The 12,801-nt window shown below is 53.6% G+C and overlaps 1 protein-coding gene across 2 annotated transcripts; it reads right to left on the minus strand.

Moving 5' to 3' along the window:
• Positions 1-766: 766 nt before the first annotated feature.
• On the minus strand, positions 767-11,459 carry TXN2 (thioredoxin 2). Of its 2 annotated transcripts, none has more exons than XM_081311108.1 (4): positions 11,310-11,459; positions 10,250-10,512; positions 8,071-8,194; positions 767-1,391 (listed from the first exon to the last, which is right to left on the minus strand). In XM_081311108.1, the coding sequence occupies exons 2-4, from the start codon at positions 10,510-10,512 to the stop codon at positions 1,278-1,280; spliced, it is 501 nt and encodes a 166-aa protein (XP_081167234.1). In that variant the 5' UTR covers positions 11,310-11,459; the 3' UTR covers positions 767-1,277. The 2 variants fall into 2 exon arrangements, with proteins under 2 accessions (XP_081167234.1, XP_081167235.1); XM_081311109.1 differs by lacking the exon at positions 11,310-11,459 and adding an exon at positions 10,790-10,926.
• Positions 11,460-12,801: the final 1,342 nt, after the last annotated feature.

Here is a 12,801-nt window from a genome sequence, read left to right on the forward strand (position 1 = left end):
CTGACACCTATCACTGAAGACCTGCAGGGAGCTGGCGCCTCTTCCAGGCAATGGGACCAGGTGGCAGGCTGGCTCTAGTAGGGAGACAGAGCCCAGGTAGCTGCTATGGCCAGGAGGAGCCGAACCGGGAGTGAAGTCTGGTCCAGGGCTTGATTTCCTGTGGGAACACACGGGAGGGAGGCTGAGCCTCTCCAGGTTGAGCATCTGTAGGAGCAGCCAGGAGCCAGCAGGTGTGGGAGGTCTCGCTGGGTTCCCAGAGTTCAGGTTTCAGAGGCATCTATGTCTGGATGGAAATCCTGGTCTGCAGCCCATGAACCCAGTCCTAGTCTGGGTCACAGAGGCAACATCTTGGGCCTTTGGAAAGGCAGGAGTGTGACGATGTCTCCAGGACAGAGAGTACCAGTATTTGGAGGGACTGGTCAGAGCACAGGGTAGTGGAGAGTCAGAGGAGCAAACAGGGACAGAGGTTGAGCCTGGATCCCAAGTGCTCACAGCCCAGACAGAACGGAAGCTGCCCTCTGTGCAAACCCTGGTTTTATTGGTCTGATTTGTTCACAGTGCAGCCTTCTGCTGAGAGCCAGGGGCTGTGGACAGTGAGGGCGGGTGCACCCGGAGCCTTCCGGTCAAGGGCCTCCAGGGCTCCTTGCAGCCAGTGCCCTGGTGCCTGGGAGGGAAGGATGGGAGAAGGGCGGCTCTCTGGGAGACAGGGACAGGGTGGCTGCGGGGTTCAGTGTGGGGCCCAGGGTCTGTTCTTCCCAGCAGAAGGTAGAAGGGACCACATAAAGTTCTTTATTATAGACCTACAAGAAATGAGAGAATCCTCTATCACTCCCACTGCTCGGCTCCTTGTTTTCTCCTTTTTCTTTTACAAAACAGCGGCAGGAAAGAAAAATGCAGGAGGCAGATGAGATGGGGGGGTGCAGATCAGAGGGACCAAGGCGATGGGGACCAGCTGCCGCCTGGACAGTCCTCTGCAGGCTGGCCCCGGGCGTTCTCTAGCATCTCAGGAGAACAGCAACTGGCCCTAGAGGGAGCAGAGAGAAGGAGTGTGTGGGAACACGATGTCCCCTCCCCTGACGGTCACCACTCCTCTGACGGTCACCCTGGCAGTGGGCAGGTGGGCAGCATTGGTGACTTCGTGTCTGGAGGCTGGTTTCCAAAGCAGGGGCCCACGGGGTGAGCACAGGGGGGTGGGGAGGGGAGGGCTGCGTCCTCCTGGGCTCCCCCCAGGACAGGAGTCCAGGCGGGCAAGGGTGCTCAGGACGCTTCCCTGCTCGTCAGCCGATCAGCTTCTTGAGGAAGGCCTCCAGCTGGTCCTCATCTTTGATGCCCACAAACTTGTCCACCACATCCCCATTCTTGATGGCCAGCACAGTAGGCACAGCTGACACCTGGATGGAGGTGACAAGGGAATCCAAGTCACTTGGAGGTGAACACCTCTCAGCAGACATTCCCAAGCCTTTGGTGGGGGGGGGCTGGGGGCTTAATGGGGCAGTATCTGCCCAAAGGACAGTGGCCTTCCCTGGTGCAGGAGACTGCAGGGCTGGAGGCCCGCTGCTGGAGCAGCTGCTTCCATTGCAGCCTGCGGGCAGTTCCCTTCCTCACCGGCCGCGCCACTGACTCCCTGGCCCAGTGGCTTGGCAGGAATGGCAGAGAGATGAAAATAGCCCGTGCAGCTGCAGGCTGGGCTGGGGAGGAGCTGGGGCTTCTAGCTAGGCCATGTGCCTGTCTGGGCCTCTCAGCCCTCCTCCGCCTCCCCGGGATGACAGAGCCCACCTTGAGGGTTTGGGAAAGGGCTGGGACTCACAGAGCAAGCTGGTGGTTGGGGTCCTGGCTCTGGGCGGACTGGCTCAGCTCCCCTGACCCCAGTGGAAGACCCTGGCTGTCCCCTGATTACCCCAAGGCTCAGGGCTTTCTGGAGCAAGGGGACACTGCCACACCTCCTGCAGAGCACAGGAAGGCTGCATGAAATGCTGCCAGTCAAGCCTCAGTGCTAACCTGGTGATGGGTGGGCAATGGCATGGCACCTGGCACAGCGGGCACTCAATCAGCGGCCACAGAAGGCGTGTCAGAGGAGCCCTGCTCAGGGCCCCACGAGAGCTACCACGGCCCGCTGCTGAGAAGAGTAACGGGGTTTGGAAACCCACAGCTCTGGCTGGATGGCATGGGTGGTGGCGGGGGGACAGCCATGTCCGACCTGACACCTCTTTTTTTTTTTTTTAATATTTATTTCTTAGTTCTCGGCGGACACAACATCTTTGTTGGTATGTGGTGCTGAGGATCGAACCTGGGCCGCACGCATGCCAGGCGAGCGCGCTACCGCTTGAGCCACATCCCCAGCCCTCGACCTGACACCTCTTCACAGGGAAGGGAGGGGAGCACGAGCTGTGGCTCCCTCGGGGCGGGGTAGGGTACAGGACTGCAGTGAAGCCAACCCGCACTGGCACCCTCGCCCTGCTGCCTGGGCGCCCTGCCTGGCACTCACAGGCATTTGAGAAAACTATAAACAGAACAAGACAAATATAGGCTTCCCTCACACACCAGTAGCTGCATAGTAACAGGAGCTATCCACACAAACCTACCAGGTGTCCCCACGGCCTGAGCGCTGCCCTGGCCCAAGTCACTCGGGAGGCCAGACCTAGGATTCAGTGTGCAAAACCCGTGCCGCGTGGGCTGCGAATGTGCAGGCCAGACCTGCCCATCCTCAGCCCCCCATCCTCACCTCACATGCCTACAAAAAGGCCCCACATTCACTCTCAAGAGCACTTTGGGGACAAACAGCAGGTAAGATGACACTGTCCCTGTGACTGAGGTGGGTGGCAGCCGACACTTCTCAAAGAGCATGTGCCACCACAGGCACTGAGCTGACATGAGTGTACCTGTTCTCGGCTCCCCGCTGCCTCTGTCTGTGCATATTCTGGCACAGGTGACAGCATTAAGGGCCGAAAAATGAGCGCATGGCTCACCCTGGCCAGGTCCAGATCAGCACGCTCCAGACACAGCACAGGCGCCGTGCGCCCCCTGGTGGTCAGCAGAAGACCTGGAAGGCAGCCAACTGTGGCACAGGGCTCCAACACGGCTTTCATCTTCACACTTGGTGGACACCATCCTGTGCTCTCTCTTTAACGAAAATACATCCTTCATGCCACTGTTTAAGATACGGCCTTTGGCTGGGGATGTGCTCAGTGGCAGAGCACCTGCCTTGCACGTGTAGGCCCTGGGTTTCAGGGTTCCACCCACAGGACTGAAAAAACAAAACAAAACAAAAAGGGTAGGACTTAAGCCCACAGAGGTGGCTAGAGAGTGTACCCAGCTGTCCTGGAAAGGTCCCTTCACGGCCTCGCAGGTGTGTGCCTTCAGGTGTGCAAGCCCCACGCTGGCACTGGGTGTGCAGCACACAGGCTGGGGGTGCACGTTCATGTCACCTAAGGTCTAGTCCCTGCTGACCAAGGGGAGGCTCTGAATTGGAGCTTAAACATTCACACACACTGGGGCTCACAGGAAGCTGGCTTCCAGACACCACGGGTCCCTGGGCTGTAACAGGAGGTCACGGCTTTGCTGCTCCCAGGGAATATGCCAGCAGTGGACGGGGACGGGCTTGGTGCTCCCTCTGGAATACTGACAGGAACGGGAGGGATGGAGCCAGGACCCAACCTGCTTCTCTACTGTGGCAGGGCCAAGGGGGCTGGAGAGAGATGAGCCGGACTGAGCTGTGGTCCTCGGACTGTGAAGCTCCCTGGAGCCTCCTCTCTTTGAAGAACTCAGAGCGGGAAGGTGCATGTGTGTGGTCCCTCTCCACAGATCCCTGGCCCACCCGCAAGGCCACTGTGGCTCAAAGTCCACCAGATCTTCCCCCAATTCCCCCAACTCATCCATTTGGTAACCAACTTCACTAAGGGTATACCAAAGGACTGGCATAGTGCTAGGTGTCCTTGGATGCTGGTGGCCTCCTCCTCCACTAACAGCAGAACTAACACAAAAGAAAATCTCACTGTCATATGCAGGGATGCTGGGCACGTACATGGCTACTTTATAAATTACTGCCTCTAGGTAGGGCCATTATTTATATATATACAGATGTGTATGTGTATGTTTTGTTTTGTTTTGTAGAGCTGAGGACTGAACCCACGGCCCCATACACACAGGCAAGTATTCTACGGCTGAGCTACACCCTCAGCCCTAGTAGGGTCATTCAGGGATGAGAAGACTGAGGCTGGAAGGCAGAGTGACTGCTCTGAGATGACAAAGCAAGTGAAGGGAAAGAGCTGGCATTTGAAACGGGCTCTGCTTGACTCTGCTGCCCATAACATCAAATCTGCTCTACTGCCACCAAACAGCAAAGAACCAGGACAAACACTGCGTCCCCGCAGTATGAAGACCACAGGAAGAAGCATTCACAGATTTCATGCTTCCAATAAGAAATGCCAATGGGCTGGGTGGTGGCTCAGCGGTAGAGTGCCCGCCTAGCTTGTGCGGGGCCCTGGGTTCGATCCTCAGCACCACATATGAATAGACACAATAAAGGCATTGTGTCTGACTACAACTAAAAAATAAATAAATATTGAAACAAAAAGAAAAGAAATGCCAAATGTTTTATAAAAGCTTTTTGAGATAAGAGACACTTTTTCTTAGAAAAAGTGTGGGAGGCCAATCTTATGGGTGACTGAGTTACACTCCCCAGCTGGGTGCTGAGGCGCTCAATCCACAGAAATGGGATTGCTACAGCCCCATGGGTGAAGCTATGCTCACCTGTTCCTTTGTAATATAACCCCTTGCCCTGTTTAGGATAGAATCTTCCATGGAAGTGCCTTGTGTGTGTCCCCTCTTCTTACTGTGCCCTTAGGTGTGGCCTACCCAGGTGTCAGTCAACCTGCTGACAGTGGACATCATGAAGATAGACTCAGCCCTGAAACCTGACCCCTTGCCTCATCTGAATAGCTTCCCTCAATAAAAGGGGTCAGCAGGGGCTCTCTCTCTCTCTTTCTGTGGACCCTTAAGGTCAGAGGAACCGTCACAGCAACCCCAAAGAAAAAGGTATTGTGTCTCTTGTTATTTCGTGCAGCCCAGTTAGCCCAGTTTAACTGGAGTGACCCCTGAGCCTTTTAGATGTGAGAACAGAAACCCGGCAAAAAAGTGTTGTTGAAAAGGCAAATCCAACTAAATTACATCCTGGAAAAGGCAACACCGTGGAGACGGTAAGATCCATGGCAGCCAGTGCTGGGGGCACGAGGGACGAACAAGGGCAGCACAGATTTTTGAAAATGATCTGTGCGATACCACGACAGTGGGTACACATTATCAGACATCTGTCCAAATTTACAGAATGAACCACACCAAGAGTGAGCCCTACTAAGCACCCTGGACTTGGGGTGATGATGACGTGTGAGGGCAGGTCCAGCACTCTGGTGGGGGACGCCGGCAGTGGAGAAGGCTGACGGGGGCAGGGAAATCTGTCACTCTTGCTGTGAACCTACAACTGCCCTAAGAAAACTACCCACCCCCCCAGGCACACGTATCATCACACATGTATGATCACACAGATCTATTCCCCCCTGAACCAGGGCTTGAAGCCAGGGCCTCGCGCACTCTGGGCAGTGCTCTTCACAGAGCCACACTCCCAGCGCCCAGTGTCCCTTACAGCAGTCTTCCCAACAAACTCATCCAACACTTGGAAAAGGGCTTGAGGCCCTGGAGGAAGCTGTGCCAGGAGTACTGCGGAGCTCTTAGCAGGAACCTGCTCCCTGTGTGCTCCTAGAACAGCTGTGAGGGAAGGGTGGGAGGGGTGGAGATTTCTGCTGGCGTTTCCTAAGCCTTATAGTGATGCAAGTCCAGGGCTTGGCAAAACAGCAGGTGACGTGGGCCCGGCTGCCCTGAGGTCTTTCTGTGTGTCCAGCCCAGCACTTGGACAGCGGGCAGAGGGAAAGGGAGACCTAGCCCCACCAGAGGAACCCCTCATCTTCCAGGCTTGACTGCAGGACATTAGCACCTGTTCCCACATCAGGTCTCCTGGAACCAGGTCAGAGTGGTCCTGGCCATTCTCACCACCTGGGGTTCCACTGCTGGCAGAAGTGGGCTCTCCCTCGCCTAGGTACCAGTTCCCACTGTCCCTGGCGCACAGCTGGCCCTCAGGGGTCTACTGAAGAGCCTGCTGAGGCTGGAGCTGTGGTGTCCAGCGCGCCAGGAGGAAGCCTGGACGTCTTGGTCCTGTCCACAGCCCTGCAGGAGGCCCCAGGAGCTCAGCCTCAAGCTGAATCAGAAGGTCACAAACTGACCCCTACAGCTGTGGTGGCCCCGGGGACAGGGTGGACAAGTAGGGGAAAGCCAGGGGTGTCCAAAGGGTCAGACAAAGGTCCCATTTGGTTGAGCAACCAGGGAGAGCCTTTGAAAAAACAGCCTTTCCTCCCTTCCCTAGACCTCGTACGCAGCGCTGTCGCCAGGTCCCAAGGTCAGCCTTGCAAGTAGCCAGCTGTGGCTGCCATGAGGCTTCTGGCAGGGCCAGCCTCAACTCCTTTGGGTGGCTGCCCCGATCTGCCCAGCCAAGGACAGTGTCCCGGTTCTCACCCTGTCCCACCCCCACATGTGTCCTCCCACGGGGTGTGGTGGAGGACGAGCACCTCTGCTTTGGCTGGTCCTATGGGAGCTGAGGCTGGGCTTCTGGACTCTGGGAAGAGGCCCCTTGTCCAGCCACCTGTTCCTCAGAGGAGGAAGGGCGGGGAGGCTCCTGCTGGCCAGATCATGTCTTTCAAGAAAACCAGGAATGGGGATATTCGTGTGAACACCTCTGAATTTTAAATATCAAACACTGGCTTCCTATTTCTTTATAACACTTTAGGAACCAGACCAAATGTGTCTGTGAGCCAGAGGTGGCCCTGAGTTCGCCAGGTGCCACCTTGCCTCTGTAACAGGCCATCGTCAGCAGGCTGTCCAAAGACCACCCCCTCAATTTGGTTTGTCAATTGCCTGTCCTCCTGCTCCTTGCTTGACCCTTCACCGCGGCCACTCAGCCTCAGAGAACCTCGCCCTTTCTCTAGCCACGGAGGTCTCCAAGGCCCAGAGGGTGCCCTACCTCCCTGGGTTCTCCCCGTGGCCTGTGAGCAACTCAGGGCCTTTGTGTTTGACGTCTGCTCCGCCTGGTGGCTCTTCAGAGGCCTTCCCCTTCACTCCTCAGCCCACTGGGTCTCTGCTCAGTCTCGGCTTCCCAGCCAGGCCTTCCCCAGCCCGCCCTTTTAAACAGGAAACCCCCTCTCCCCTTGCTCGGCACTCCCACCCCCTCTTCCTGATTTACTTCTCTCCACAGATTGAGTATCCCTTATCCTTAGGAACTGAAACGTTTCAGATTTTTGGGGGTATTAGAATATTTACACAGACTTTACCGGCTGAATGCCCCTAATCCAAAAATCCCAGATCTGAAATGTTTCAAAATCAGAAACTTTCTAAGCACTGACATGACACTGCACCTGTACCTAGAACAGGCCAGTGAGCTCTGCCCACAGGCCACTGCTGCCTGGCTGTGTAAACAGTCTCTGGGGACGCGGACACACTCCTTCCCCTGACCACCATGACTACTGACTGTGGCTACCGTAGAGACCACTGCCCTGCAAAGCTTCAAACGCCTCCTGCTGGTTCTTCAGAGAACAGGTCGAAGACTCCTGATTTAACACGCGGAAGGCAGGAGCCTAAGTGGGCTCACGACCACTTCCATGGCACCAAGCTGGGGAGCCCGGTGCCCGAGGCATTCCCCATAAACACTGTGTCAGCGAGCAGCTCCGACTCCGCGTCCTCCTGCACACTGTTCCCCACGCCCTTCCTTCTCGGCTCAGAGGGTCTGATGGAGAGTTCCCTGCCTGCCCTCCCAGGACAGAGTCCCTCTTCCTCCTCTCGGGCGACACTGGTGTGCTCTATTCAGTCTCTCCCAACAGACCAAGAGCTTCTGGGAACCAGGATCCTCTTATCTGCCAGAATCACCCTGCTCGGCACACGGCAGGGTGCACGAGGACTGTAGCCTGCGAACACGGAAGGACAGATGGATCCCCACACTGGCTGCCCAGCGGCAACCCCACCAACCCCTACCTCGTACTCAATGGCGAGGTCCGTGTGGTCATCAATGTCCACCTTGGCCATCACCACCTTCCCGTGCTGCTTGGCCACCATCTTCTCTAACCGTGGCCCTAAGATCTTGCAGGGGCCACACCACCTTGGAAGGCAAGAAAGGAAATTCACAAAGTGGTCCATATTTTAAAAAAGGAAAAAGAAAGGACATACCCTTCAGTCACAAGAACGTTACCACTCCATCCACGGGCTCCCCAGAACCTCCCCTTGGCCCACCTGGACCCTACAGACTTAAAACTAAGGGAGGGAACCAGTAACTGCGCGGCTGTGCCAGCACCTTCTCAGCTTAGTCCCTAAGATAAACCAGTGTCCAAAGAAACTGAGGCCCTTGTCAGTGAAGGTTGCGCAGATGACAAAGCCAGTGAGAAGCACAGCCAGGATTATAACCCGAGGTTGTTTCCAAAGTGTTTCCTTTCTTTTTTTTTTAAATTTTTATTTATTTAATTTTATTTACTTGCTTATTTATTTATTTATTTATAACAGTACTTTGGATTGAGAGAGGATTTTTTTAATATTTATTTTTTAGTTTTTGGCAGGCACAACATCTTTGTTTGTATGTGGTGCTGAGGATCGAACCCGGGCCGCACGCATGCCAGGCGAGTGCGCTACCGCTTGAGCCACATCCTCAGCCCCCAAAGTGTTTCCTTTCATTCCCAAGTGACCTCTGGTCTCTGAGCATCCCCAAGTCAACTGCCATTACTACCCTGATCACAACGTACAGGTGATCCCCTCTTGGTGGGGGTTAGGAAGAGCGGAAGAAGCTCTTTCAGGACAAATGCTGTGCTATCATCTCTGTGTACGTGGACCAAGGACAGTGCCTGGCACTGATTACATACATTTGTACCCCTCTTCCTTGTTGAAGAAAAGATTATCATTGATGATTTCAGAAACCCTCTCACTAGACTAGGAGGTAAGAATAACTCCACATGCCCCCACTGACAACAACTAATTTACTCTTAGCCTTTAAAACCCTTCCATTCAGAGATTCTAATCAATGAAGCTGCAACACTGAAAAGACCCAGTCTGCAAGACCTTATCTCCGATTATAAGAAAAGGAGTACAAGGACAGCACATGGCTGCCCAAGGAGACATGGTGAATCAGAACAAGAACCAGAGAAAAAGAGACATGCCCAGAAAAACCTCACATCTTTTTTTTTTTTTTTTTTTTTTTTTTTTTTTTTTTGGTACTGGGGATTGAACTCAGGGTCACTTGACCACTGAGCCACATCCCAGGCTCTATGTTATATTATTTAGAGACAGGGTTTCACTGAGTTGCTTAGCGTTGCTCAGGCTTGCTTTGAACTCATGATCCTCCTGCCTCAGTCTCCAAAGCTGCTGGGATCACAGGTGTGTGCCACTGTGCCTGGCCTAAACCTCCCAACTTCTGACTCGGATAGTACTCGTTCGTCTCAGGATTCATTTTTCTTTTTTGATACCAGGGACTGAACCTGGGGCACTTTATGACTGAGCCACATCCCCAGCCTTTTTTTGAGACAGAGTCTTGCTAAGTTGCTTAGGGCCTTGCTAAATTGCTGAGGTTGGCTTTGAATCTGTGAGCCTCCTGCCTCAGGAGGATACTGGAATTACATGTGTATACCACTGTGCTGGACTGCCTCCCAGGATTCTGAGAGGTCTAACTTTTTTTTTAAGCTAGGATCTAGCCAGGTCCCAATGATGTGGAAATGAAAGCCAGGCTAAAAATCAGGCCACAGGCATTTATATCTCTCTAAAACACACTCCTCCTACATGCCTGGACACGGCTATGGTGGCACTGATAACTTTTGTCTGTCCTACCCACAGTTTTAGTGGTGAGATATCAAAGTGAAGTCAACTAATCTGTAGGGCCAAGCACTGGTATACACTGAAAGCCAGGTGATGCTATGTTCATATTTTTTCTGACTCTGGTCCCAGCTGAAGATGAGCTTTTCAGGCAGTGGATACAGAATTTAAGTCTTTCCCAGCACTGTTTACCCTGTCTCCTACCAGATTGGACGCTCTGTAACAGCAAGGACTGTGTACCAGTGTTTATAATGAGTCTAAGTGTAAGAAGCCTTGAACATGGACCTGGGACATAGCAGGCACTCAAAAAATACTTGAACAGGTAAGACCCTGGTTGCACTGACCTCCCCCTTGTACTCACTGTGCATGAAAATCCACAACCACTGGTGTCTCACTGTTAACAACTCGGTCTTGAAAGTCAGGTCCATCCTGGACATTAAAGGTTGTCCAACAGACTCTGGTGGTATATATTGTCCGGGCTGGGCTGGGTGTTACTGTCAGGCCACCAGAACAGCATTTGGGGGTCTGCAAGGCCTTGGAGGTGAGGGGTGCCCACCGACCCTGGGGGAGCTTCCTGGAGATGACAGAGGCCAGGAACCTCCTCAGGAGAAGTCGCTGAGCCATCTGTAAGGGAAAAAGGCAGGATGATCTGGGGCACACAACAGGAAGTCAACACACTAAGAAGACAAAGGGATCTGGGAATACTGGGGGGTTTAGAAAAATACAGAGGTGGATGCAAAAATGCAAGCAAATATATAAGATTTCTGGGGTAGAAGTGAGGAATGAAAATCGAAAGACAGAAAGCAAACCAGAACAGGAAAACGAAGTTGACAACCAAAAAGAAATCAAGATTTAGGTGGAATCAGAAGGACGAGACGGGGGAACTGCATTTGCAGAGCACCTGCTGAGGTCAAATGCACCACTGGTCCTCCCGGATCAACTCTGAGCAGCTGCCACTTGGTCCTGCCCGTTTTCCAGATACGGAATCCAACCCGGGTGGGTTACTCGACATACCCCAAACAACTCAACCATTAAATGACATTCCACGTCGGAACTCACGCCGTCCGTAAAGTTCTTTATCTATTGCTTGCTCTTTTAAAAAAGCATTTGAATGGAAAATTAAGGGAAAAAGGCAAGGTCGAAGGACTGACAAGGAGCCCAACTATTCGGAGGAGGAACTAGGAAACACAGGTGCAGGAGTGCACGGGGAACCAAGACAGAAGGAACAGCGTGAAGGGAACCCGAAAGGAGGGACGTGTGTGGAGGAAACTGGGGAAATCGGACGCCGCCAGGGAACTCCCTTTCCGGAGGACCAGGTCTCCCCGTCCGGGACCTCCACCCGCTCTCCACCATCCTGCGCAGGAGCGCGCCTGCGGGGGTCTCTGCAGTAACACTACCTCGAGCCACCCCAGGACACCTACCTCCCGGCAGCGCGAGCGGAGGGATGCACAGCCCTACCCCCGCCTGTCAAGGGCACGCCGGTCGTCACTTCCTTAGGGGTGGGCCTTTCTAGCGTCACTTCCGGGAACCGCAACCAGGACGCTGTGTCTCTGCAATTTGAGGGATGGCTCGGATTTTTCGCCAATGGGGATGGCAGAAAAAGGGGCGGAGCCTCAATTAGGAACCGGAAGAGCCCGGCGGACCCGGGTTGGGGACCGGAAAAAGAGGCGGAAGGAGGCGGGGCTAGCGAGGGAGAAAAGGGCGGGAGAAAGGCGTGGTTGTGAAGTTACAAGCTCTTGGTTTCTACTGATTCAGCCGTCTTCCAGCGGTTCCTAGAAGGGCAAAAAAATTCGTTTCTCTCCATTTTACAAAAGCCAAGCTTCTCAAAGTGTAGTGCCTTTAAAGAAAATAGACTCCCTACCCGGAGAGGCCACCCTGTGGCCCTCAGGTCATCCACAGCTGTATGACCTCATGGTTGTGGGCAGGTCACTCTGCCTGTGAGGTTTTCAGTTTCCTATTATGTGACATGAGGGCCTGGGCTTGACTACTTCCAGGTCCTTAAGCTTGTCTCTTTGGAGCTTTTGGGGAAACAAGCCTGGTTGGGCTCCAGGTAAAATACAGTGACCTGTGAACCTGCTTGGGCGAGGGGCCTTCCTTTTACACTTATTGCCACTGTCACTTGCAGCGGATGTCTAGGCACCTGTGTGTCCCAGCTGGTATCGTGGCTACTGCTTGTCTTCTCTGCAGTCTGTACCTTGTATTCCAGTCATTTACCGCCTCTTAAAAGAGTTTCGTGAATATATTGATGCCTATTTCCTTTTCTGGTCTTTGCTTAATTTGAAATGCTTTTTTCTCTCTACATTTAGTAGAACCCCCCTCATCATCTCCAGACAGCATTGCTTCCTTCTCTCTGATGCTTTGTTGATAATTCTTTGTAACACATTGCAGCATCTGTCTCTTTCACCAGATTCTGTTCTTCCCGAGATTAGGGATTTGTGACTGTTACTGACTTGCATATGGCCAGTGCCAATCTGGTCAAGTTACAACCCCTTGTTAGGTGCAGGACAGGCTGAATAAGTTGTCTGCAGGGCATGCCAAACAAAGTTAGCTGCAGGATGACCTGGCCACTCAAACCCTCTGTCTGGTTCTTTATCACCTGTTTGCTTCAAGCCCAAACCCCCAAGCCCCATTCAAGACTGAACACTCAACTCGCCGCTCAAGGCTGAACACTTAACCCTCCTTGTGCCAACAGGCAGCTTGCAGACCCAGAGACCCCATTAGATTTGGGCTATAAAAACTCCCTTCTGCCAGGCCCCTCGCTCTCTTGCTCTTGCTCTCTCTGTCTCTCTCTTATGCTGTCTCTCTTTCTCTCTCTCTCTTGCTTTTGCTCTCTCCCTCTCCCTCTCCTTCTCTCCTCTTTCCTTTTCCTCTCTCTCTCTCTCTCTCTCTCTCTCTCTCTCTCTCTCTTTCTCC

This window comes from Spermophilus citellus (assembly GCF_964194105.1).
Source record: "Spermophilus citellus genome assembly, chromosome: 10".
NCBI classification, from domain to species: domain Eukaryota; kingdom Metazoa; phylum Chordata; class Mammalia; order Rodentia; family Sciuridae; genus Spermophilus; species Spermophilus citellus.